We start from the raw sequence: 25,617 nt of genomic DNA on the forward strand, positions 1-25,617 counted from the left end.
TATTATTATTATTATTATTATTATTATTGTTGATGTCGATGTCGATGTTATTTGTGTTCGGTCATAAAAAAAGAAATTGAAAAAAATTATTTGATCAAAAAAGAAAAGTATTTGATTTGATTTGATTTTTATTTGTCTCGAACATAGAAACATAAAACAAGTTTAAAAAACAAAAAAGGTAAATAGTCAAAGACTATTTCCATACAATACGTTTTCGAGAAGGAACTGGGGGAGGTAAAAAAAAAATACGTATCAAGCCCTGCCCCTTCCTTACAATATTTGACATTATAATTTAATAAAAATAATATAACAATGAAAAATAAAATAAAAGTACAGTTTTTTTATATATCCAATTATCCACATTACTGCTCAAGCTCCTCTCGCTTATATGTGTCCATAAGTGCTTGTTTATAGCTGCCTTTAAATTTATTGATATTTTTGCTTAATTTTATACTCACCTCCAGACCATTCCAGTGATACCCCACAAACTGCAATGCACATACTTTTAAGAGTTGTATGTACCGTAGGTTGCTTTAAAGCTAATGTCCCTCTAAAATTATAAACACTCTGTCTAGCCATGATTTTTTTTGAATGTTGCATGGTAACAGCAGGCATGCGTTCGTCATGGGACGGGGTTGCACTCCGTGCAGGCCCAGGGTAAGATAAGTACTCGCTATAAGTAGCCTACCCACCTGGGCTACTTTGCATATCAATAGCGCCGGTCGTCAGGTGTGTTAAATACGTTCTCAGATACATTCACACCTAACTTGTTGTGAATGATAAGTGTTACATTCCATTCGTAGAGGCAAGTAGGCACTGTCTGTAGTCTGTGCTCAAGCGAGGGGACATTTATGCGCATTCGCGGGAGCACGCGTGCACGTGGCGCCATTAGGTGCGTGCAACCCCAGTTGATTTCAGGAACGCACGCCTGGGTAACAGTGTTTCCCACAGGATTTTCAGAGAACTTTTTTGTTGTTGTACATTTTAAAGTTAAATGCATCAATCTGGTGCACGTTGAGAGCAAAATAAAGAGGCTAGATCTATGATGATCTTTGTGCTCAAACCACAAACTCGACTAGAGCTTCCCAATCCTCTCGTCGAAGCACCCCAGCCGTTCAATGTATTTGTTAAATTGCACCAACAGCACACATGATTCAACTTAACTAGCCCTTTATTAGTTGAATCAAGGTGTGCTGGTGGTGGAATTTAACAAATACATGGAACGGCTGGGGTGTCTCAAGGAGAGGATTGGGAACCCCTAGACTAGGGGTTCCCAAACTTTTCAGGCCGGGACCCAGAAAATAAGGCGTCAGAGAGCCGCGGCCCAATGCACATCGTCAGGCTTTTTTTTTCTTTTTTCAGGCGACCGATTTTTTAAGCCAAATATCACTTCAATCCTATTAAGTTAGTTCAAGTTAGTTATTCATTTATATGTGCTATTTATGAGAGGGCTAACTTGTTGCAAAATAATAATGATAATAATAATAATAGCCTCATTAAAATACTATTGTTGCTTCGGTTGTTTTCAGCGTTTTATGTGCATAATCTGTTATTTAGTTTGAAATGTTTGTTGAAATAAGTCGATTTTTCGTTTTTGTTTATTTATTAAGTTAACACTTTGGTTGCCTTGGGTTAAATTAATGATATACCATAGATTGCCAGCGCTATTTGTCTATGGAGAAAGTCCCCTTCTTTGCAGGGCTATAACTTTTTAAATTCTATTGCTACATTGCCATTATTAGGGCCCATTCAAAGTCCTATATGTATTGTTCATTGTGTAGCAACGTTAAACTTTTTCATTCACATATTCATAGTAAAGTATGGTCTAATGTATAAGTATGTTTTCATCTCTTTCTGCAGCTTTCTCCAGAACGTGATATATAGCCCCAAATGCATTATATTGATGATGAAATACAGTTTGATGGCAATCAGCGCGATATAAAAAATTCCAACTAGACGTACTTCTAGAAGTTACTACACGTCATCTGATGTTGACCGGATGGGCGAGGGGGCGTTTATAATTCCGTGGGCAGCGTTATACCAATCATCTAATGTGGGTCAAATGTTGATAATAGCAGTTAGTATCTAAGACGGTAACGTTACACGCTAAAACTCACCCCAGTCTCCGCGCGCCGTTGGGCGATCATCGTCGAGTAGACATTTTATCATTATGGGATATATTTTTACCCGGTCCATCTCCAGCTTGTATAATGGTATATATGTCCAAATCATGTTGTTTATCGAGTTATTGCCAATCGATCACCGTGTAGCGTGACGAGCCAGAGTCCCATGAACCATAGCGAGCGCCCGGAAGTACTACGGTCGTCATGACAACCTCTATTCAATATCCTGTGTGGCGATTGCGCCGATCGGCCACCAGATGGCGCTCCTGAACCGCCAGAGAGCTCAGTGGGTCCTGCTGGTGGATCTCAGGCCAGCGGAGGGGGAATATGAATCCGATCGCAGATTTTTGAAATATTGATATAAGGACGCTGTACAGCGTCCCCCGGCAACTTTAGCATGGCCAGCAAAGACGTGAAAAGACGTGTCCCGGCAGTCAAAGTGTTAATATAAAACCATAGTCACATTTTAGAATACAATAGAATAGAATTTTAGAATACAACTAGAAACACTGTCCTGGCCTGCTTCTAAGTTCAGTGGCCTGACACAAATTTATTTTTTTTTTTTTATTTTTTTTATCATCTCGCAGCCCTCCCGTGGCTGCTCATGGCCCACCTTTGGGTCGCGACCCCGACTTTGGGAACCACTGGACTAGAGCATACATTTGAGCTATCAAAGAAATTAAGCAAAAGTGGTTACCTGTGTTGAACTGGTTTATTTTTTAGAAAATAAAAAAATATAGTGGATTACTATTACGACTACTACCACTGCCAATACTACTGATACATCCCTATTGGCAAACTTTATATTTAAAAAAAAAAAAAGAAAAAAAAATTAATAAAAATAATTTTTGTTCATTATACAACTGTGGCGGGACTAATTAGACTGTGGCGGCCCGGGTAATTAATTAATGGGAAACCCTGATGGTAATTCATTTTTTATTGCCAGAAACATAAGTACTTGAGTAATTGTACTTTGTTACAATACTTAAGTACTGTTTTGGGGGATTTGTACTTTAGTCGAGTATTATTAGGTTTGTATACTTGTACTTTTACTCAATTACATTTCAGAGAAACATTTTCTGTCTTAAGAACAGTAGTCTATTCGAAAATGATTTTGGTCAGTCATGCACATCCCTACTATCGTGCCAGTTCGGGTACCTTGTGTATGCCGTTTACTCATAGTATTTATATATATTCAGACTCAAATTCTTTATTGCCTATATTTATTGTAATGTATCATATACAGACCCTCATCTGCACTTTTGTTTACACTATTTATTTTTCTCACATTTTTATATTCAGAGTTAAGTATAATTGTTTACACTGTTTAGTTGTAGCAACGTACAGCAGAATGAGAGTTTGGATTGGGACCGCATCCTCCTGTTCTACACCGTGGTTCCATCGTAGCGCCCCCCAGTGGGGGGAGCGCTCTCTGGGAATGATGGATAATAATAATAATATATTAAATTTGTAATGCGCTTTATAATTGTGGAGCAAATCTCAAAGCGCTACATTTTAAAAGAACATAAAAACTAGCAAGAGTAAAGGAAGAAAGAATAAAAAAAGAATAGGCAGGACTAAAGCTAGCAAGGAGTCAAAAGAACACTAAAACTAGTAGCAGAGTAAGAGAAACATAGAATAAATAAAATTGGTAAAAGAACATAAAATGTGCGGAGCAAAAAATTTGATAAAAATCAAAAGAAGGCTCTATTAAAAAGATGAGTTTTGAGGCCCTTCTTGAAAGCATCCACATATGACAAATATGGACATATGGAAATATGAACCCTATTTGACGCTCAAATGACTGGCTACACTAGAGGTTCCCTGCAGACAGACCAGACTGGAAAAGTCAGTCTTTTATTATAATCTGCTCCTTGGAATGAGCCGCTTCAACTCACGCTTTAGATTAATGCACCTATATCCTCTGGTAGATTTATTTAGATTAATGCACCTATATCCTCTGGTAGATTTATTTAGATCAATGCACCTATATCCTCTGGTAGATTTAGATTAATGCACCTATATCCTCTGGTAAATTTATTTAGATTAATGCACCTATATCCTCTGGTAGATTTATTTAGATTAATGCGCCTATATCCTCTGGTAGATTTATTTAGATTAATGCACCTATATCCTCTGGTAGATTTATTTAGATTAATGCACCTATATCCTCTGGTAGATTTATTTAGATTAATGCACCTATATCCTCTGGTGGATTTATTTAGATTAATGCACCTATATCCTCTGGTGGATTTATTTAGATTAATGCACCTATATCCTCTGGTAGATTTATTTAGATTAATGCTAGAGATGTTCCGATACCATTTTTTCCTTCCCGATCCGATTCCGATACCTAAGCTTTGGGTATCGGCCGATACCGATACTGATCCGATACCAGTGCATATATATATATATATATATATATATATATATATATATATATATATATATATATATATATATATATATATATATATATATATATATATATATATATAAACTAAAAGGAGAATACCTTCAAGGGAAAGAAGGGACCGCACACTCCACAGGACTGGTTTTAGCTTTTTTATTGTTGCACAACGCGTTTCGCTATCGCTTCCTCAGGTGCAGAAATTTAGGAGCACACAAAAATATTTAGGAGCACAGTGAAAATATTTCAAGTAACAGAGTTTTTTATAAATGTATATTTGTACTGTGCATGCGTGTGCAAACGGGACACACATCTGTGCAATAGCACATACCACCAAAGTCACTGGCCCACTGTGTGCGTGTGTGTGTATCTGCGTGTGCAAACGGGAATGGGACACAGACATTTGAACTATTAAGTGATTAATGCCTACTGTGGAAAAGTTGTAGCCAACAACTAGGCCTAATAAAAAAGGCAGTGACATGATCATTATATGATATTCTGTACCCGCAAAAAACAAAACCAAAGGCTGGCTGCCACAAAACAATCACATCTAGAGACCTCAAAACCTACTCTAGCGAGGCCTTCAACCTTGAACTGGAGAGTCTGGACTGGTCAAATGAACTCAATGGGACACACTAAGAACCACCAGGGTAAAAAATCGCGCTGAGCCGTGGATGCACTCCGAAATACTGGCCGCTATGAAAACCAGAGACAAAAAATGCTCTGAGTTTCGTAAAAGTCAGTCAAAGCTTACTAAAAGCACGAGCAGTGAACTCCAAGCCCACGTGACTGAACTCAAACTAGAAAGAAACAGACTAAGAAACGACGTAAACTCCATGATCAAAACTGCAAAAAAGAATTTCATCAATGACAAAACTGAGGAAAACAAAAACAAACCACGTGAACTTTGGAAATTACTCAATAATCAACTAGGATGCAGTAAAAAACTCAAAACCAGATTCTCAAACATAAACATAAAAACGGACAACACGCTCATCACAGACAAGCTGGATGTAGCCAATTACTTAAACATTTTCTTCACAAACATAGCCACAACACTGGTAAACAAACTACCCTCCCACTCAGGGCGTTATGGGGTAGAACACATAGTAGCTTACTACAAAAACCTAGGGGTCCGCAAGGACGACTTCAAGCTGGAAATGGTAACAACAGATGAGGTACTCAATAAACTGAGCGCCCTCCAACCTAACAAGGCCACTGGCCATGACAACATCCCCTCCAAATTCCTCAGAGACTCAGCAGCCGCCATCACCCCAATCATCACACACATAATAAACCTCTCCATAAAACAGGGACACGTCCCCAAGGACTTCAAAATTGCGAGGGTGACCCCTCTGCACAAAAAGGGCAGCAAATTAGACCCAGGCAACTACCGCCCTGTTTCTATTCTCACCTCCATCTCGAAAGTCATGGAAAAAATAGTCTATGAACAGGTCGAAAAGTACCTAGCGGAAAAAAATCTAATCTACGAATTCCAATCTGGCTTCAGAACATCCCACTCCACTGACACATGCCTTCTCTATTTGAATGACCACATCAAACAAGAGGTGGACGCAGGCAAATACTGCGGCATGGTCATGCTGGACCTACAAAAGGCCTTTGACACGGTCAATCACTCCATTCTGATTGACAAGCTAAAAGCAATTGGTTTTGATAGTCTATCAGTGAGCTGGATGCAATCCTACCTTGAGGGGAGGGAACAGATGGTGGAGGTAAACGGTACCCTATCCCCCCCCCTCACAGTGAGCTGTGGTGTTCCACAAGGAAGCATACTAGGACCGCTACTGTTCCTAATTTATGCAAATGACATGTCGTCAACTTGTGACTGCAACTTGTTCCTGTTTGCGGACGACTCAGCCCTGCTGGTCTCTGACAAGAACAAGTTACAGGTTGAAAAAACCCTCAGCTCGGAACTAGGCAGAATCTGCATATGGCTCGCTGATAACAAACTATCATTACACATGGGCAAAACAGAGTCCATTCTCTTCGGTTCAAATAACAAACTCAGCAAGACCGACGGCTTCTCAGTTACAGTGGGTGACAATATTGTCACAAGGAAAGATGAAATTACCTACCTGGGTTCCATCCTAGAGGCTAATCTCTCCTGTGACAAAATGGCATCCAATGTAATAAAAAAAGTCAACCAACGAACTCGATTCTTGTACCGGATCTCCTCTCTGGTAAACAAGAATACCCTGAAGACTCTGGCAGGAGCACTCATTCAGGGGTACTACGACTATGCTTGCACCTCATGGTACCAAAGCACCTCAAAGGCGCTAAAAACAAAATTACAAACATCTCAAAACAAACTGGTCAGACTACTGCTTGACCTTACTCCTAGAACCCACCTCACCCCTGCCCACTTTGACAACCTAGGATGGCTTAGAGTAGACGACAGAGTACAGCAACTTGCAATGGGCCTGGTCTACAAGATACACTACACGACCAAGGTACCCATGTACATGTCAAAATACTTCCCAAAGGTCAGTGAATACCACGATCACAACACCAGAGGGAGCTCCACAAATCATGTTAAACCCAGATTCGGCTCAAATAAGGGACTAAACACGTTTCGCAATTATGCCACATCAATGTGGAACACCCTACCCAAAGCTGTAAAGGAATGTGGATCACTACCCACTTTTTTCAAAACCTCTCTCAAGGGACACCTACGGGAGACTGCAATTCAAAACTGGTCCCTGTAAATATCCTAACCCAACCCCCTCCAATGTACAGTAATTTACCTAGTATGGTTTTGTCAATAGTCCAATGTACAATTTTGTTTGTTTGTACAGTGTCTCCTCCCACCCCCCCTCAATGTACAGTTTTGCTTGTTTATACAGTGTGTCTCCCCCCCCCCCCCCCCCCAACCACCTCCAATGTAAATTACCCAGTATGGTTGTCAATATCCCAATGTACCCAACCCCCCCCCCACCCAACCTCCTCCAATGTACAGTTTCTACGTCAAATGTATATACTCCCTTTTCTTGACTCCTTCTGTATCACAAACAGTACTGTATTTGCAAATCTGGTATGTCATAAATGTATAGATGTAGCAGTACTGACTATCTGTATGTCATGTATGTCATATATGTCCTGATGAATTGAAAATGGGGGACCCTGATGTAAACAAGACGAAAGTCTTTCTCTGGTCTGCATGCCCTTAACAATTGTGTGTATTGAGCTGTACTGTATTGTACCCATTCTGCAATCTGTTAATAAAGTTTTCAATCAATCAATCAAACATTGAACTACTGCTACAAAAGTAACAGTCACTTCGCTTTTGCCCCTTTTATGCATACAATGCCTATGTTTTGGCTAGTGTTGCTCTTCTAGAAAAAGTATCCTTTCAGGGTTGCCTATTGAAATACTGTACACCTCCAGTACAGAAACATTGTTTATGAGTTTGCGTGTCAGGTAGACCATTGATTGACAGTCGATTCTGCCAATTACGTCACACCGCTTTCACCCACCTCTGCTGTTGATAACGCTAGCCAAGTTGGCACACACACATACACACACGCACAGTGGGCCAGTGACTTTTGTGTAGGGGTGTAACGATGCATCGCAATGCATCGATCCTAAGGGGAAAATTCAACTGCATCGATTTCAAAATGTTAGAATCGATTATAATCGCAATTTTAATGTGTACACACAGTGTTGCTATTCTCATGTCCGTTACAGTCAACACAACGACATACGCTACTGCATCAACGTTATGATTAACAAAGCAAGGCATTCGTTTTGTTGCATTAACGTTATATTACTATCGATAAATCTAGGTGTTCTAAAATCTATTGCTATTGGTAAGACTAGAATAAGTTAACTTAAAGGGGACATGCATTGCTATTCCTAGCACTATTTGGGCAACTTTACACAATTCCTGTGAGTCTATTGAAGACATCTGTAAGGTTTAAAAAAAAAAATGCATTGTTTTATATTTCTAATCAAGTACTCAAAACCATCATTTTTCAGCCTCAGGATTTCAGGCTGTTATGGCCTGGCTCCGCCCATAAGCACTTTGAGTGACAGTCAGCCCACAAAGTCTGCGACTGGTAGACAGAGAGAGAGAGGGGGGGTGGGAGAGTGAGAGAGGGAGGATTCACTGTATCATTCTGCTCTCCGCGGGGCGGGGGGGGGACCTGCGCGTGGAGTGTTTGCACAGTGGTCTCCCTCCCTCTCTCTTCCTTTCTTCTTTCTTTCACTCTCTCCCTCTGTATCAAGCTGCGGTTACACCTTTCGTTTCATTGTCATATGCGTTTCGCCGCGACGTCGCAGCCTCGAGTCACACTTTCGTTTTTGTCACCTGAGCACACTGATGTAGTACACTGCCAAAGCAGTAGGTGGCAGTAGGTGGCAAACATGAAGGCAATTTCAACCAATCAGAACTTGAATGTGCCTGCAAAGCAAATGTCAACAAGGCGGCCACCATCTTTTGCCTAGTTACCCAATGCAGCAATTATTTTTCAGCAAAGCCTAATAAAAGTGCAATAAACAAAACGGATACATTCACTGTGTGTTCTGCCTGTCATTTGTTGATGAAACAAAACTAACATCAACACAAGTGACCACCAAGAGCGGATAGTTTAGTCTAAAAAAAGATCGGTAGCATTGTTAGCTGCATGCTAACGTCAATGGAGTATGCCATTATAACAGTATAGCATTGTGGCTAGAAGCTAACGTTAGCTCACGCTACTTAGCCAGCACCAAACTGATGATATCGCGAGCTATCAGTAGTTAGATAACATTAGAGACAACGCTGTGTGTATTAAACAAAGGTGAATAGATGACTGGGCCATTTTGTTTAATGCTTGTTAAGTTGAAAGAGGAGCTCTGAGCTAACAGGGTCTGAATCCTGATAGCTCACGTTAGCCAGCTGCTCATGCAATCGGTAATGCTAGCAGAATGAATGGATGTAAACTTTATTTAACATATTGCATATGGGTACAATACAATACGGCTCAATACAAACAATTGTTAAGGGAATGCAGACTGTTGTAGCTTGGACTGGGGTACTTATAACAATAACTTGACAACACATGGTAGCTGAAGTTATTTGGGACACGGAGCTATGTCCCAAACACACACACACCCACACACACACACACTGTTGTCACCGGAAGGGCACGCAGATGGTATCTACTGCACATGGGCGTTTTCGCAACAACGGCTCCGTGCAGACTACACGGCTGTTGTCGGCGCGTTTTTTAGGGGTTCTCCAAAACGCAAACACAATTTAGCGTTTCAGCCGTATCCACAAAAAAACGCCAAAAAACGCATTTCTGTGTAATAGGGACATGAAACGTATTCAAAAACGTATAAAAACGAGCCACAAAAACACTAGTCTAACCCCTGCCTCATTCTGCTCTCCACGGGGCGGGGGGGGGGGGGGGGGGGGACCTGCACGCGGAGTGTTTGCACAGTGGTCGCTCTCTCTCTCTCCCTCTCTCTCTCTCTCTCTCTCTCCCTCAGAGTGCATGCAGAGGTGTCGGGTTTCACTCTGCCTCCGCAGTATGAGGAAGTGGTTTCCACTCGCTGTGTAGAGGTAGATTGTGGGCGGGCATTAGCTCAAACCACAGAGCCAATCGCATCACTGTCCGCTACCCAGCACTCGGGTGACGTCACGACATGGCTCAAATCAGGATGACCTAATTAAATCTAGCAGGAAATGGTCTGAGCTGAATCAGAGCAATCCGCCAACATGGTATTTAGACACAAAAACACATTGATACTACCGTACTTTTCGCACTATAAGCCGCACCTGAATATAAGCCGCAGCAGCTAAATTGAATGATGTGTACATATATAAGCCGCACTGGACTATAAGCCGCAGGTGTTTTCATGTTTAATTACCATATGTAATTAGCATTGGGACACAATACTGTCGGGACAAATAACAAGAATTAACTCATTTACAAGTTGTATTAAGTTTAGCAAATAAGGGAACAGATGAATAACATTTCAATGCAGTCAAAAAAGCAATATTTTCATTTTTACATTTTCGGGTTTGGTCACGTCGAGTCACATATAAGCCGCACCGTTATATAAGCCGCAGGGTCGAAAAATGGGGGAAAAAGGTGCGGCTTATAGTCCGAAAAGTACGGTAACTCCTATTACTATAATACAATGCTAGAGACTGAAAAATTACATTTATAATGCATGTCACCTTTAATGTTACTGTCTCGGAAAAGTCTCGCTTAGGGCAATGGCGGACTTTCCGGCAGTAAAAAAAGCAAATGAGCTTCCGATTGGTCATTTCCTTTATTTCCCTTGAAACCAGTCACGTCACTCTACTGTGATTGGACCGTTGGCTTGAGTGCAATGTGGGACTTGTAGTTTTTGAACGATTAGCAGCGGAGAGAAAAAAGCACGACTGAGGTTGTAATCTTCACTCGCACACTGTGCGAGTAATTGATTTTTCCGGTTTGCACACACATATTATTAGGGGCAAATGCGATTATGGTCGCACTGTAGAGCCCTGAATATGAAAAATGTTATTGTGATATACATCGTGATACAATTTTTTGGCCATATGGCCCAGCCCGTCCCACCTGGATGATGTTCTCCAGGTTGGAGACCGCGGCGCTGGCTTCCCCCTCCATCTCCAGGTGGTCCAGGAAGGCTTTGACGTGCTCGTCGTAGACGCCGGCCAGGTGCTCCAGCACAGCGGTGTGGTAGACCGGCACGGAGCGCAGGAGGCGCACGGCACAGCGGGCATGCTCCAGCACGCTGAGCTTACGGCCCTGGGTGTCCACGCCACTGTTGAACGACTTGATCTCGTCCTGGGCGCTGGAGAGAGAGAGGGAGGAGAGAGAGAGAGGAGAGAGAGAGGAGAGAGAGAGGAGAGAGAGAGAGAGAGAGAGAGAGAGAGAGAGAGAGAGAGAGAGAGAGAGAGAGAGAGAGAGAGAGAGAGAGAGAGAGAGAGAGAGAGAGAGAGAGAGAGAGAGAGAGAGAGAGAGAGAGAGAGAGAGAGAGAGAGAGAGAGAGAGAGGCAAAATGGAGAAGGTAGAATCGGTAGAGATGAGGAAGAGGGTCGAGTGTGTGTGCCCACGCAACAAAATATCAAGCAGAAAATGTAAATAAAGTTCTAATCGACCACAGGAAAAAAGGCACATAGGCTAATGTATGTTATAAATAGGGATGTCCGATATTATCGGCCGATATTGGCATTAAAATGTAATATCGGAAGATATCGGTATCGGTTTTCAATTTTTTTTAAAAACTCTTTTTTTTTTACATTTATTTAACCTTTATTTAGCCAGGCAAGCAAGTAAGAACAAATTATTATTTTATTTATTGTCAAAAGTATGGATAATGTTATGTTAATTCAACTACAGTCCCTACAGCGATGGCCCGACTTCAGACAACCAAAGCACAACTGATTTTCGCGAACAAACTTGTTTCGTTCAAACATGGTCTTCTGCATAAACTTGCGACACCTTTGTAGACTATGGCCGGTCGTAGCACAAAGGACACAGCGTGTGGCGCCGGCTGTCTCATGGGCACTGGTTGCTAAGACCCTTGCTCCCAGGTCCCTGCGTCTTGCGCCCAGGTCCCTCATACCTTCCCGTGGGTTCAGGGCATGAAGCGATGTTACTGGGTTGCAAGCTATTTTGGCTTCACGTGTGAGGAACTTGACAAACTGGCTGAAGCTCGGGAACGTGTGAGTTTCGTCGTCCATGTCTACGACTTTCCTATTCCATCTTGCCGTCACTCCGTCTGGGAGTTTAGAGAGTATTTTCTGGTTCTCGTGGCAATCATTAAGTATTTCAAGACCTTTGATCTGAGGCATGGCAGCCTCACGCAACATGGCCTTCTTGGCGCCTCCCCCCACGTACTGGCGTAGACAGTAAAACTGGCTGCACCCCGATGGCTCTTCAGTAGCAGCACTACATTGAGTCTAGAACATTACCGCTGCCACAACATTCTGGAACGTTCTGGAGGAAGTCATAGCGGACCATTCTAGAACATCGAACATCCTGGCATTACATCAAGATGTCTGATAGTGGCAGCCATTCCAAGACTATGGTGGAGGAGGAGCCAACAGCCGCGGCAGAGGGCCAAGACAAGCCCAGAGAGCGCAAGTTGACGGCCGTGGCTCAAGAACTGAAGGATGAGCAAACGGCAAAGATTGAACGGAAGTTCAATACGTGCAAGGAAAGATGGCAGGAGGCGATGCGGGAAGCTGAGAACGCGCTGCGTCCCCCGGGGCGCACTCAACCCACTTAAACACGGCGGCTGGCTTGCACGATGGTCACAAACGACCGAGTGATCGGTGTTGCCAGTCAGAGCAGAACATTAATTCCATTTTAGAAGGGAGTCTGGTTGTTTCCCTGCCAACGTCTCTAGTAGACAAACATACCAGCCACAGACTAGATTTACCAACAACTGGCTGGTGTTAATCTCCCACCCTGCTGTCAGTACTCAAGATAGTGGGAGTGTTGGAAGAGTAACAGGGTGAGGTTTGGGGGGCGATTCCCGTAAGGAGTCCAGTGATTCCGAGGCGCTGCTGTCCAACGGGGTCTTTCATCTTACGTTGTTGACAACCTAGGATGGCTTAGAGTAGACGACAGAGTACAGCAACTTGCAATGGGCCTGGTCTACAAGATACACTACACGACCAAGGTACCCATGTACATGTCAAAATACTTCCCAAAGGTCAGTGAATACCACGATCACAACACCAGAGGGAGCTCCACAAATCATGTGCAACCCAGATTCGGCTCAAACAAGGGACTAAACACGTTTCGCAATTATGCCACATCAATGTGGAACGCCCTACCCAAAGCTGTAAAGGAATGTGAATCACTACCCACTTTCAAAACCACTCTCAAGGAACACCTACGGGAGACTGCAATTCGAAACTGGCCCCTGTAAATGTCCTAACCCAACCCCCTCCAATGTACAGTAATGTACCTAGTATGGTTGTCAATATTCCAATGTACAGTTTTGCTTGTTTGTACAGTGTCCCCCCCCCAACGTAAATTACCTAGTATGGTTGTCAATATCCCAATGTACAGTTTTGCTTGTACAGTTGTACAGTGTTTCCCCCCCCAACCCCTCCCTACCCAACCCCCCCCCCCACACAACCCCACCCAACCTCCTCCAATGTACAGTTTTTACGTCAAATGTATATACTCCCTTTTCTGGACTCTTTTTGTATCACAAACAGTACTGTATTTGCAAATCTGGTATGTCATAAATGTATAGATGTAGCAGTACTGTCTATCTGTATGTCATGTATGTGCATAATTATGATTATGTCCTGATGAATTGAAAATGGGGGACCCTGATGTAAACAAGACGAAAGTCTTTCTCTGGTCTGCATCCCCTTAACAATTGTGTGTATTGAGCTGTACTGTATTGTACCCATTCTGCAATCTGTTAATAAAGTTTTCAATCAATCAATCAATCAGTCGGCACCAGGGTTTCCGTTAGAAATCTTTTTTGCCGGTCTCAGTGTCTTGCAAGATTTCAATCTACCGGACAAATGGGATCAATTCCGGTCAGAGTTTATTGAGCTTAAAAACAATTGATAGGCAGGCTATTTTTATAAAGAATGACATCCTCAAGGCATGTAGATTTGGCTACTTTTGTGTATATACAATCATTAATATATTCCAAATAAAATAAGTCCCTCGAGACTTCGTGCTGCTGCCGACTTGAAATCAAATAGGTGTCGGTGGGCAGTCGGCCCGACATTAATAAACAGCAGTCTGTTATAATCACATTTTTATGAGCTAACGAATTCCGTTATATTGGACATTTGTATTAATTATATCAAGCGAAGAACTGAGAAATTTGGCAGAGAGAGACGGCAACATTATCGTGGGTTTGCGTGATGACTATCTCCGCCTCCCAACGACTTGGTGCTGGATTTGCGAGAGCGTGCAGCTGCAGAGCCGCAGAGCCAGCGGTGCTTTCAGGTCCGGTCTGGGGACCGCTCAGCAGCGCCCCCCACCCAACAGCTGAATTGCCAATGGCTGAATTGGAGTATTGCACTGTGCGGGCACAACTGTCAGCCCTGCGGCTCTGCAGTTGCATGCTTCTCGCAAATCTAGCTCCCGCTGCCAAACCCAAATGAATCTCGACATCGCTTCACCAATAGTCGTTATCAGAACACTACACACATATCATAATAGAACACACATCGTTGTCATTATTAGACCTGCTTGGTGAAGCAACAATGAAACAAATGTAACTATTTTAATACAATTCAAATTGTGCTTAGAGGGAATTATTTTCACCGGACATTATGACCGGAGAGATTTAAATATGTCGGACTTCAACAGATTTTGCCGGTCAAAAACCGGTAATTACCGGATAGCGGGATCCTCGGGACGCACATCCATCATCAGCAAAGGCCTCCGTTTCTTCGCCTCTTCTTTTTCCTATGGCGATACATCACACAGTTAACAGTCAAAAGCTTTTCATCATTAGTCACACTGGGAAGTGAACCTTCTGCCAAAAAGGGATGGGGGGAGACAATCACACGCATACATACTGATGATGTACAGTAGGGTGTGTCAAGAAATGAAAATTTGAGAAATGAGAGGTGGCCCTATGGTTTCAAGTTGTGTTATGATATAATAAAGCATAATCGAAAGCAAAAAAGTGGGTTTGACTTTATTTACCTACCCCTTTTTTCGATTGAAAAATTGCATTTTTTGCGGATTTCTGACCGTTTCCGCCAAAATCACATTTTCATATATGTGACTGCTTGTCTACATCCTGGGACCTCATTCAGACTTACTACCCCTACCTTAAGCTTGGTATAGTAGCCCATACCATGTTACAATGCAATAACATACAATACCATGGTATACCATAAATAAATAATCGGAAGTGTGTGGTACTGTATAATTAGTGAAAACAGGGCAGGACAGCATTTTGGTTTTTATAATGCTTTATTTTTTTTGCCTTTGTTATTTTATACTTTTTATTTTATTAAATTTGTTTATCAGATACTGTAGCAATACATCTAGCTGTATTTCAAAGCCATAAATGTGGAGATTCAGTTTGATTGCATACTTCATGGCAACAGTGGCGGCCGGTCGGTTTTCGCCACTAGGGGCGCTATACCAAATATTTTGTACAGTACAGTACAGTACCACGCAACACTTGTGATTCGACTCACGCTCACGGCAATGAATCGGCTCTTATGAACGAGTCGCTCAGCTGTTACTACAACAACACACAACCAGTCAAATAAAGTATAGTCTAGACTCTAATTCACAACTTGAAACACAATATATAAATAGAAAAGTTAGAAACAAAACTCGCCCGTCTACAAACACAGGCAGATCTCTCCCTCTCTCCTTCTCTCTCTCACACACAGCGCGACGTGGAATCGATTCGTTACACAATCAGACCTATTATATACCAAGAATAACTTCAGTATGAGTACAGGGCTGTACACATATTTTGCATATTGTTAAACGAGCCAAGGCTAGCTATTAAACTATCGATATGAATCGAAAATCTGGGACCCTGATGTAAACAAGACAAACGTCTTTCTCTGGTCTGCATCCCCTTAACAATTGTGTGTATTGAGCCGTACTGTATTGTACCCATTCTGCAATCTGTTAATAAAGTTCTCATTCATTCAAACATAGACGATCTCTCTGTCTCTCGGATCAATCAAATCAAATAATTAACACATGTATGTTGTCATTTTAAACAACTCACCATTCATTCATTATGCATCAGCAGCATCAGAGAGCATTTTAGTAGTTACATTTTCAACAAGATTGCTGCTATTTAAACACTTACACTTCATGGAAACGGGGTAACGTTAACCTTATGTCGACTGTAGTATTGTATGACCTCGACATAACGTTTAAACGTTAACGTTACTCCGTTCCATGCACTTCTAAGTGGCCAGCTAAGCTAACGGAGCTAACAGCTAGCAGTAGCTGTAACGTTAGGCGGCATCAGTAGACAACGTATCATGTATTAAACTAGAGTTAAGATCGCTAATCTACCTTGTTGTTGGCTTGTTGATAAAGTATATCCACTCCATGGCATTGTCCATCCAGCCTGTGTTGATGTCCATCCGGATCTCAGGTTGGTGTGGTCCAAGTAGTTTCAAGTCTTTTTTTTCTTGCATTGTCCGTCTTTCAAACGGTGTTGATTTGATGGATTTAACAGAATTATCCAATTCCATGGTGGTAGCTTTAGCTAACTATAAATCGAAATGAAAATACTCAGTCCTTGAATAAACCGAAGGCGTCTTTTCTTTTTCTCTATTGTGAACTGTAGTAGTGTAGTTGCTGTTGTTGACGAGTAGACTGAACTTGCTGACTTGCTGTGATAAGATACCTCCTCCTGGCGCGAGAAATGCGGCTATGGAAAAAAACTGGCATCGCGTCGGCCAATCAGAGAGCGTCTCCGCGAAATGCGGCTATGGAAATTCTTCACGGAAGTTCACTTTTGCTGCCTAGACCGCTTCAAATAGCGCTCGGATTCCAACATAATAGTCATATTTCAACGCACAACGCCGTATGCACTGATTGGCTGTGACGGAGACAGCGATCAAACTGTGACGCGCAGTCAGAGCGCTATCGCTTATTGCCCGGGCGAGAAATACGAAAAAATAAAAAAAAACGTCACTTCCTGCCCATGAAAACGCTGTTTTTTTAATTTAGATAATAACGTTATATTGTGCATTGGAAATACAAACATACTTAAAACGAGTAAATATTATTCATTTTAAACATGTTTATATTATTTATAGGGCTATAAAACAAAAAACAAAAAAGTTTTTTTCTTTTCTTATTCTCTCATTTAACAGGTGGGTCGGCGCCCATAGCGCCACCAGTGGCGAGCCGCCACTGCATGGCAAGCTTCATGATGCCGATGAGGTCCTGCTTGCTGTTGATCCTGGACGTTATATCTACCATGTACAAGTAGACTAGAAGTCAACAGAATCAGGGCCGCCACAGTCTAATTGGTCCCGCCACAGTTTTATAATGAACCAAAAAAGATTAATAGAAATAATTCATTTTTTTTTGGGTAATTTTAATTTTTTTAAACTTTGGCCATTTCCCTGGCTCTTTTATACGTTTATCGCATTTATACTTGGTCAAGTTCGACCGACAGAAGCAGGCTGAAAGGGTTCAGATGGGGGGGAAGACACTCTGGGAAAGGCACGGCTGCAGTCCGGGATTCGAACTCGCTCAGCCCCAGATCCGTGACGAGCACGGTTGTCCACGGCGCTGAAATAGCACTCGCGGTACGTGGTGAGCTACTGGAGCTCCCCTGGGTAATATTTTTTTAAATATAAAGTTTGCCAATAGGGATGTATCAGTATAGTGCGGTGGCTTAGCAAAAAAAATTGGACGCGCCGGACAAAAGCACAACATTTTTTCCACGTGTTCCCCATCACCATAGCTTTCATTTTGGGGTAGGGGGCCACATCATCATGATGGATTTCAAGATGGCTGCCATGTAAAATCAAGGTTCTGCCCATTAATAAATATCTTGGTCCATAGCGCGCTCAATATTTGAGCGAACACAAAAGTATTGGTATCCCTGTAAACTAGAGAAGCTAAGCTTTCCATTGGTACCATTTTCATTAAGCCCAACTGTTGGGAAGGGGGTTTTAATAGGCAATGATTCAAAATGATGTAAAATTTTCGCCTAGAAAAAACTGCCATGCTTATCTTCCAAAAGGTCCCTTGGCTGTTCACATGAATATATCAGAGTGAACATTGGTTTTATAGGTACCCACAAACCTCTTCTTTCCAGACATACCCACTTTGTCCAACTTGCATGCTATTTGGGGCCATAATCAAGCAGGTTTGTGCATGTGGTACAAATGTGTCGAACATTCTAACAACTGCCAAAAATGTGAATGTTGGGTTAGGGTTTGTTGTTAGAATGTTGAACATAGAAGATACATTTTGGTGTCAAACTATACATTTTGTGGGTCAATAAATGTGTTAATGCTATGAAGAATGTCACCAGATGACCGCTGCGGGGTGGAAGACAATCACACGCATACATACTGTAAAAGTGGCCTTCCTTTAAGAGGCCTTTTCACCTCTTAAGTATTCTAGACCACAGACAGTTTTACAAGTTATAATTGAGCACATCGTGTTCAAAAAATTCTCAGATTTCAACATATGACACATCATTTGAAAGCTTAGATTCTGTACTTTAGCAATCTGGAATAATCTGAAAAATTAAAATGTAGACATCTGGTACAAACCAAAAAGAAGCTCTGCACAAATTTTAGTATAGAAGGCGTCTCCTTGGGCTGCGCAGGACGGCTGGGGTTGGACCTGGGGACACAGACGCTGCCGTTAGACAACCCTGGGCGGCACGCACTTCCCCAGCCTCTCAACCAGTGTGGTAGCTCATAGTGTAGTATGCATCGATCGATCGGCCAGCGATCAGTATCGGCCGATATTCAGTATAAATATGAGATCGGTGAATTCCGATAATGCTTTATTTTCGCCGATCGTGAAAACCGATCGAAAAACATGATCCAATTCTTAGCGGAGATCTCACTCGCTGACTTCTCTCTCAAGCACACAGAGCTGCAGCGCACGGCCCCTCCTCCTCCTCCTGCCCCTCCCGCACCCGTGTCAACACAGAGGCTCCTATTGCCTCCGGCAGTCTGCTCTAGTCTGGTGCATGGGACCTCTGTGAGCTAACGTTAGCTACCTAGCTATCGTTACTGTTTAAACTAAATGACCCAGTCAACTATTCACTTTTAGTTTAATACATGAGGCATTGTCTAACGGTATCTAGCTGGCGAGCTACTGATAGCTCCTGATATCAACAAATGCTCCAGCAATAGTCTAGTAGTGCATGATACCTCCGTTAGTTAGGTAGCTCACGTTAGCTCACGTTAGCTCACTGTTCAAAACGAAATGTCCCAGTAAACTAAATAGTTCACTGAGGCGTTGTCTTAACGTTATCTAGCCGGCTAGCAGTAGCTACAGATAGCTCCTGATATCAATGTCTTATAACATTGATTCGATGCGTATTCGAGCCCCTGGCTTGCATCGCAGTCACGAAAGGGGCTAGCTGAGGGAGTAGGGTATATCTGCTGAGCCGCAGATATACCCTGCTGAGGGCATGCTGAATGTGATTTGACCAAAGCAGAGTATACACACAGACAGTGGAGCTGTTTGTAGATAGCAAGCATTTTGACTTGTTGCGTGGTGTCTCGCAGATAATACAACTACAAGTATAATTATATAATATATATATATTTTATAAAAAATTAAAAATAAAGTATATATTTAATTTATTTTTTATTTTTTATAAAACCAAAAACGATTGGTATCGGTATCGGTCGATATGGCGCATAGACGATCGGTGATCGTATCGGTGGCAAAAAACGTGATCGAGGCATCCCTTTTTTTTTTTTGATCCACTTTTTCTCCCATTTTTTCTATATTTTTCTCCCATCCCAATTTCGTATCATCCAATTCAACCCTCCCCTGTCACGAACGCTGTTTCTTGCCTCCCACAAGCCGGCTGCAATGTGGACTAAGTCATACATAGCACAAGTCCCCTCCGGTACTTGAGGTAACAGCAGTCGCATCTTTTCACCTGCGCAGCTCGACCTCTCAGTGTCGAGGAGTAACGCGTGGGAGGCTCACGCTGCCCCCGACACTTCCTGATTCTACTGCGCAGGCGCACCAACCGACTTGTAGGAGTCGCTTGTTCACAACGTTCGATCCCCACCCTTCAGTTTTTCCCTCCCCGTAATACGGCCAATGTGTATTACTGCGGACGACCAGCCAAACTGAAAAACAATGTGGAGAGCTGGATTCGAACACGCGAATCCTAGCGTCTCCACACTGGTGGCGAGTGCCTTAGACCACTACACCACCTAGCCGCGTGATCGAGGCATCCCTATGATCTGTTCCTGAGTCAAATAAACCGATACAAAACGGGACAGCAGACCTGGGCCCTCATTCATCAACGTGTTCTACGCACAGATCTGTGCTTACCCTGTGCGTACGATCATTTCTAAGCAAAGAGTGGGATTCATCAATTTCAACTTGAACTTGACTTCGTGCTTACATCTACGCACAGTTCAGACCTGGCGTACCTAGCGCCCAGTGGTAGAATATATTATTACAACAAGGAAATGAGCTTCTGTGCATAATAACACTGGCATGTTCTGTACGAACCGTAGTTCATTATAGTTCATTGTAAAATAGCAACAGTAGTGTAATTATGGTCAAAACCCTATAAATAGCATTTGGAATAATAGATCTTTCTCTCAGAATGAATGCAGCATGGTTTATATAGCGTTATCGGAATATACGGGGTGTAGGCTACTGACTGACTGCGCTCCGCATAGCTTGATTGATTGATTGATTGAAAAGTTTATTAACAGATTGCAGAATGGGTACAGTACAGTACAGCTCAGTACATACAATTGTTAATTGGGGATGCAGACCAACTTTCGTCCTGTTTACATCAGGGTCCCCCATTTTCAATTCATCATAAATCATAAAGCTCAACTCGTTATTATTTTGCGCACAGACCGCCGAAACACGGGAACGTTTTGATTATATTTAAAAGGCTTTACGTTAAACGAAACAAGTGGAATTTCAAAGCTGTAAGCAGAATAAGTCATATGAATATAGTGTTCTTCCCCCTTTTTACTGTACAAGAAAGAATAGAAAACGCATTGCAATGACACCATGCAGATAGTGGACAGACTATATGATGGGATTCAAGTTCGCGTTTTTGTTGCTCATAGGCATGCTGTCAGAGTATGATATCTTAATCAAACATTCTAGAACATTTGTCGTCACAGATCATGTCCTAATGGAACATAGGCTATGGCATGGATCGTGATATTGTGTGGACTGTTATTATTACTGTACACCGGTACCACCCATTGTGACAACAGCCTTGTGAGTCCCGCACACAAACATGATGGAATTCAAGTTCATGTATTGAAAGGCAGGCTATCATACATGCAGTGAGATTCATTGTTCTTATATATGCTCTCGTATTATATTGTTTATATAGGCTACCCAATACTGACATCAAAATAGATTGTAGTATGCCTCTAGAAATCATATGCAGCAGGTAGAAAATTGACGGGAGATCCATCGCGATTTGGAATAGAATTGAGGAGAACTTTAATCCGTGGGTATTAATCAAACAACACGGGAAAAGGCAGTCATATTCCAGCGCGGTCTTTATTAGCCGACAACAAAATAGATGCCTCTAAAAATCATATAGCCAATCGAACACAACTAATAAAGGCATTCATATTACAGCACGGTTATAATGACACACAACCAACGCCAAACAGTGGTCAACGAACGGTCTTTATTAGTATTTTGAGCTGTCCAGGCAGAATTGCAGCAATGGTCTTAGGGAGCCGTTGATATCTGACATCACCGTTTACAAGTCCGCCTTTTATTTATCCCATAAATCATAATACGCGATAGTGTCTTCTTGGTTCGACAGCAGTGAACAATCTTCGTGGAGTTTCTCAGAGTCCCGCTCGGGTCAGTCCATTATTTCACATCCCATGGGGGGTGTTTCCTCATTTTCATGACCATATATGGATAATCATGCACGAGCATTGACGGTAGAACAAAGTGGTATTCATCAACACGGAGGAGCATAGAGCCTGCTTACGCACCGTGTGATGAATCCCGACTTCCCTGTGCGTACACTAGTTCTACATTCCGTGCTTACGTGTGGAAATAGAAATGTTCTACGCACACTATTGATGAATGAGGGCCCTGGGAACCACCATTAAGAGCTGAGGGTTTGGGGTTCAGTCATGGAGACAGCGGGGGGGCGGGTCAAATCGGGGGCCGATAGATGTTTTCCGGATCCTTCATGTAATGGTCACCAGGGTGGTTGTTTAACCCACTGAACTTAACCTACAAGCACATTACGGCCCCAAACGTACCTTGTTGACTGCATGCAATAAGAGAGGAAATTTAGGCGCTCTGGTGTCGGTGTGTCTCGGCTGATGGTTGTGGAGGAGTGAGAGATTGACCCTTGTAACTTCTCTCTATTTATACAGTGTAGGGCGCAGTTCTGGAAGGTTCTGCTATGACATCACTGCTATGACATCATACCGTTCCAGAACGTTCTAGCCTGTTCTAACCGGTTTTACTATGACATCACACTGAAGCTTAACTTGAATTACACTATGACACGGCTGCAGTTACACTCCCACCAAACATATATAAGCATTGTATATGATTCTTACTATAACAATAACTGCCCACATACTGCCTAAAACGTAAAGCAATAACTACAATAACTATGGTCCTTGGCCTCCACAGGACGAATCACCTCAGCCTGCGCCTGGAGGGAGAGGGAAAGATAGAAAGATAGACGGATAGAGATATAGAGAAAGATAGAGGGCGCAAGAGACTTCATTCTGCTTCCACCAGCGTCACCGTCTTATGGATGGGCCTCTCCAGGTGGACTGGTGTGGAGATGCGCTTTCCTTTCTTATCCAGGTTGGGGTCGCTGATAAGCAACTTAAGTCTTCGCACTCTCCCATCTCTCCCTGGGTACACCTCGATAACCTTCGCCATCCTCCACTGGTTACGTGGGGTGGACTCATGCTGTAGAAGTACAATGTTGTCGACCCTTGCGTTCCTACGATCCTTGGTCCACTTCTGTCTCGGTTGGAGTGTCGTGAGGTACTCCTTCTTCCATCTTGTCCAGAAGTGGTTGGCTAAGAGTTGCACTCGCCGCCATCTTTTGCGGAGGTACAGATCTTCCTTGACAAGCCTTCCGGGCGGCGGAGCGAGGATTGTGGACTTCATGGTCAGGATGTGGTTTGGTGTCAGGGGCTCTGGACTAGATGAATCATTGAGACAATCCGTGGTCGGAGGTCTGCTGGTTCCAAGCGCTATGACTGTCAAGACACTTCTGATGGTCAAGACAAGCCACGTCCAGACACTTCTGATGGTGCGTATTTGTCCTTCCCAGAAAGCAGCAGGCTTCTTCGTTGCCACCTTCGTGGGCCCGTTGGCCATGACAGGGTTCTTGGCTGCTGGCTTCGTGGCTTTCGGAACGGCTTTCCTTGCGGGCCTTTTGGCTTTAACCTCAGCCTTGGTGATCTTGAAAGAGCCAGAGGCTCCGGTACCCTTGATCCTGACCTGGATGAGAGCTAGAGCCTTCTTTACGGTAGCCAGAGACACCCCGCTCCCTCCCACCTTGACTTCTTCTCCACTTTGTAGCTCGTTCTGCCAAAGCAAGTCTGGGCCTGTGAGCCCGTTAGAGGATATCAGTTACTCTGCGGTGAGACCTCTGGAGGCATGGTCGGCTGGCTTCTCTTCCGGAACCACATACCTCCAATTTGTAGACTCTGTGCTTTGTTTGCTGCGTTCCAAGTTCGACTGGAACCTTAGCTCCTCCTGAGCGCTGGGGCTGGCCTCTGCCGCTCTTGCGGCAGCCACGTCCGACTCCAGCATCTTTATGCCATCTGTAGGTATCACAACTTCTGTGATCTGTGTTCTACCGACATCGTGCCCTTCACTTGTGAGGTCTAAAGAGGACGGTAGATCTGGCAGCACTTGCTTCACAAGGACATGGTTACTGATACCGATTGTATCTCCATGGTTGCGACCCGGGTTACCACATCCCACCACACTCCAGCCTAAGTTTGTTTGCACTGCAAACGGCTGGTGGTGCTCACCAGCCACCATGACTAGTGGCCGGAGGGCTTGAGCACAGTTGTAGCCAATTAACAGGCCAACATCACAGCGTTGCTCCGGCGCGATATCCTCTGCTATATGTGCCAGATGAGGCCATGCCTTCGCTGTCCCTGGTGTGGGAATATGGTCTCTGTTTGCCGGGATAAACTCTCTAGCTTGGATTAGCTTGGTTGAATAGAATCCTCTTACTTGTAGGCCAGTTAGTTTCCAACTGGGCACGACTGTGTTTCTGGAAGCCAGTGTCGAGAGCTGTAGCTGCACTGCTTCACCCTTGGTTTTGAGAGCCTTTGCGGTCTTCTCGAGGATAAAGGTGGTGTCACTTTGTGTATCGAGGAGTGCATACACCAGGACTTCCCGGCTTGGCTCCCCTGTAGATGACACCCACACTGGAACTATTGTGGAGGTATGCGTGTCCCCATCATTCTGGATGACTCTAAACGACGTTGCCTGGTCGTGTGGCGGAGTATTTGTACCGTTGTGTAGGTACTTAGCACGGTTCCTTGCATCTGACCTTGGAGTCATCCTTTCTTCCGTGGTGTGATCATCATGGAGGCGAGTCATATGTCTTCTATCACAGATCTCGCAGTTGGTTCTATCTCTACAGTCCCTACAGCGATGGCCCGACTTCAGACAACCAAAGCACAACTGATTTTCGCGAACAAACTTGTTTCGTTCAAACATGGTCTTCTGCATAAACTTGCGACACCTTTGTAGACTATGGCCGGTCGTAGCACAAAGGACACAGTGTGTGGCGCCGGCTGTCTCATGGGCACTGGTTGCTAAGACCCTTGCTCCCAGGTCCCTGCGTCTTGCGCCCAGGTCCCTCATACCTTCCCGTGGGTTCAGGGCATGAAGCGATGTTACTGGGTTGCAAGCTATTTTGGCTTCACGTGTGAGGAACTTGACAAACTGGCTGAAGCTCGGGAACGTGTGAGTTTCGTCGTCCATGTCTACGACTTTCCTATTCCATCTTGCCGTCACTCCGTCTGGGAGTTTAGAGAGTATTTTCTGGTTCTCGTGGCAATCATTAAGTATTTCAAGACCTTTGATCTGAGGCATGGCAGCCTCACGCAACATGGCTTTCTTGGCGCCTCCCCCCACGTACTGGCGTACAGTAAAACTGGCTGCACCCCGATGGCTCTTCAGTAGCAGCACTACATTGAGTCTAGAACATTACCGCTGCCACAACATTCTGGAACGTTCTGGAGGAAGTCATAGCGGAACATTCTAGAACATCGAACATCCTGGCATTACATCAAGATGTCTGATAGTGGCAGCCATTCCAAGACTATGGTGGAGGAGGAGCCAACAGCCGCGGCAGAGGGCCAAGACAAGCCCAGAGAGCGCAAGTTGACGGCCGTGGCTCAAGAACTGAAGGATGAGCAAA

General features: G+C 43.4%; 1 protein-coding gene across 1 annotated transcript in view; it reads right to left on the minus strand.

The window, feature by feature from the left end:
* The window catches only part of LOC311236991 (integrator complex subunit 5-like), a gene marked incomplete at both ends in the record, with an annotated part of 36,754 nt that extends 24,519 nt beyond the window's left edge, over positions 1-12,235 (minus strand). The window contains 2 exons of the mRNA XM_084324800.1: positions 11,106-11,343; positions 11,952-12,235. Of these exons, the coding sequence (XP_084180926.1) occupies positions 11,106-11,343; positions 11,952-12,235 (522 nt within the window). The remainder of the gene's footprint in view (positions 1-11,105; positions 11,344-11,951) is intronic.
* Positions 12,236-25,617: the final 13,382 nt, after the last annotated feature.

Source organism: Notolepis coatsorum, assembly GCF_963971535.1.
Source record: "Notolepis coatsorum genome assembly, chromosome: 11".
In the NCBI taxonomy this organism is placed as follows: Eukaryota; Metazoa; Chordata; class Actinopteri; order Aulopiformes; family Paralepididae; genus Notolepis; species Notolepis coatsorum.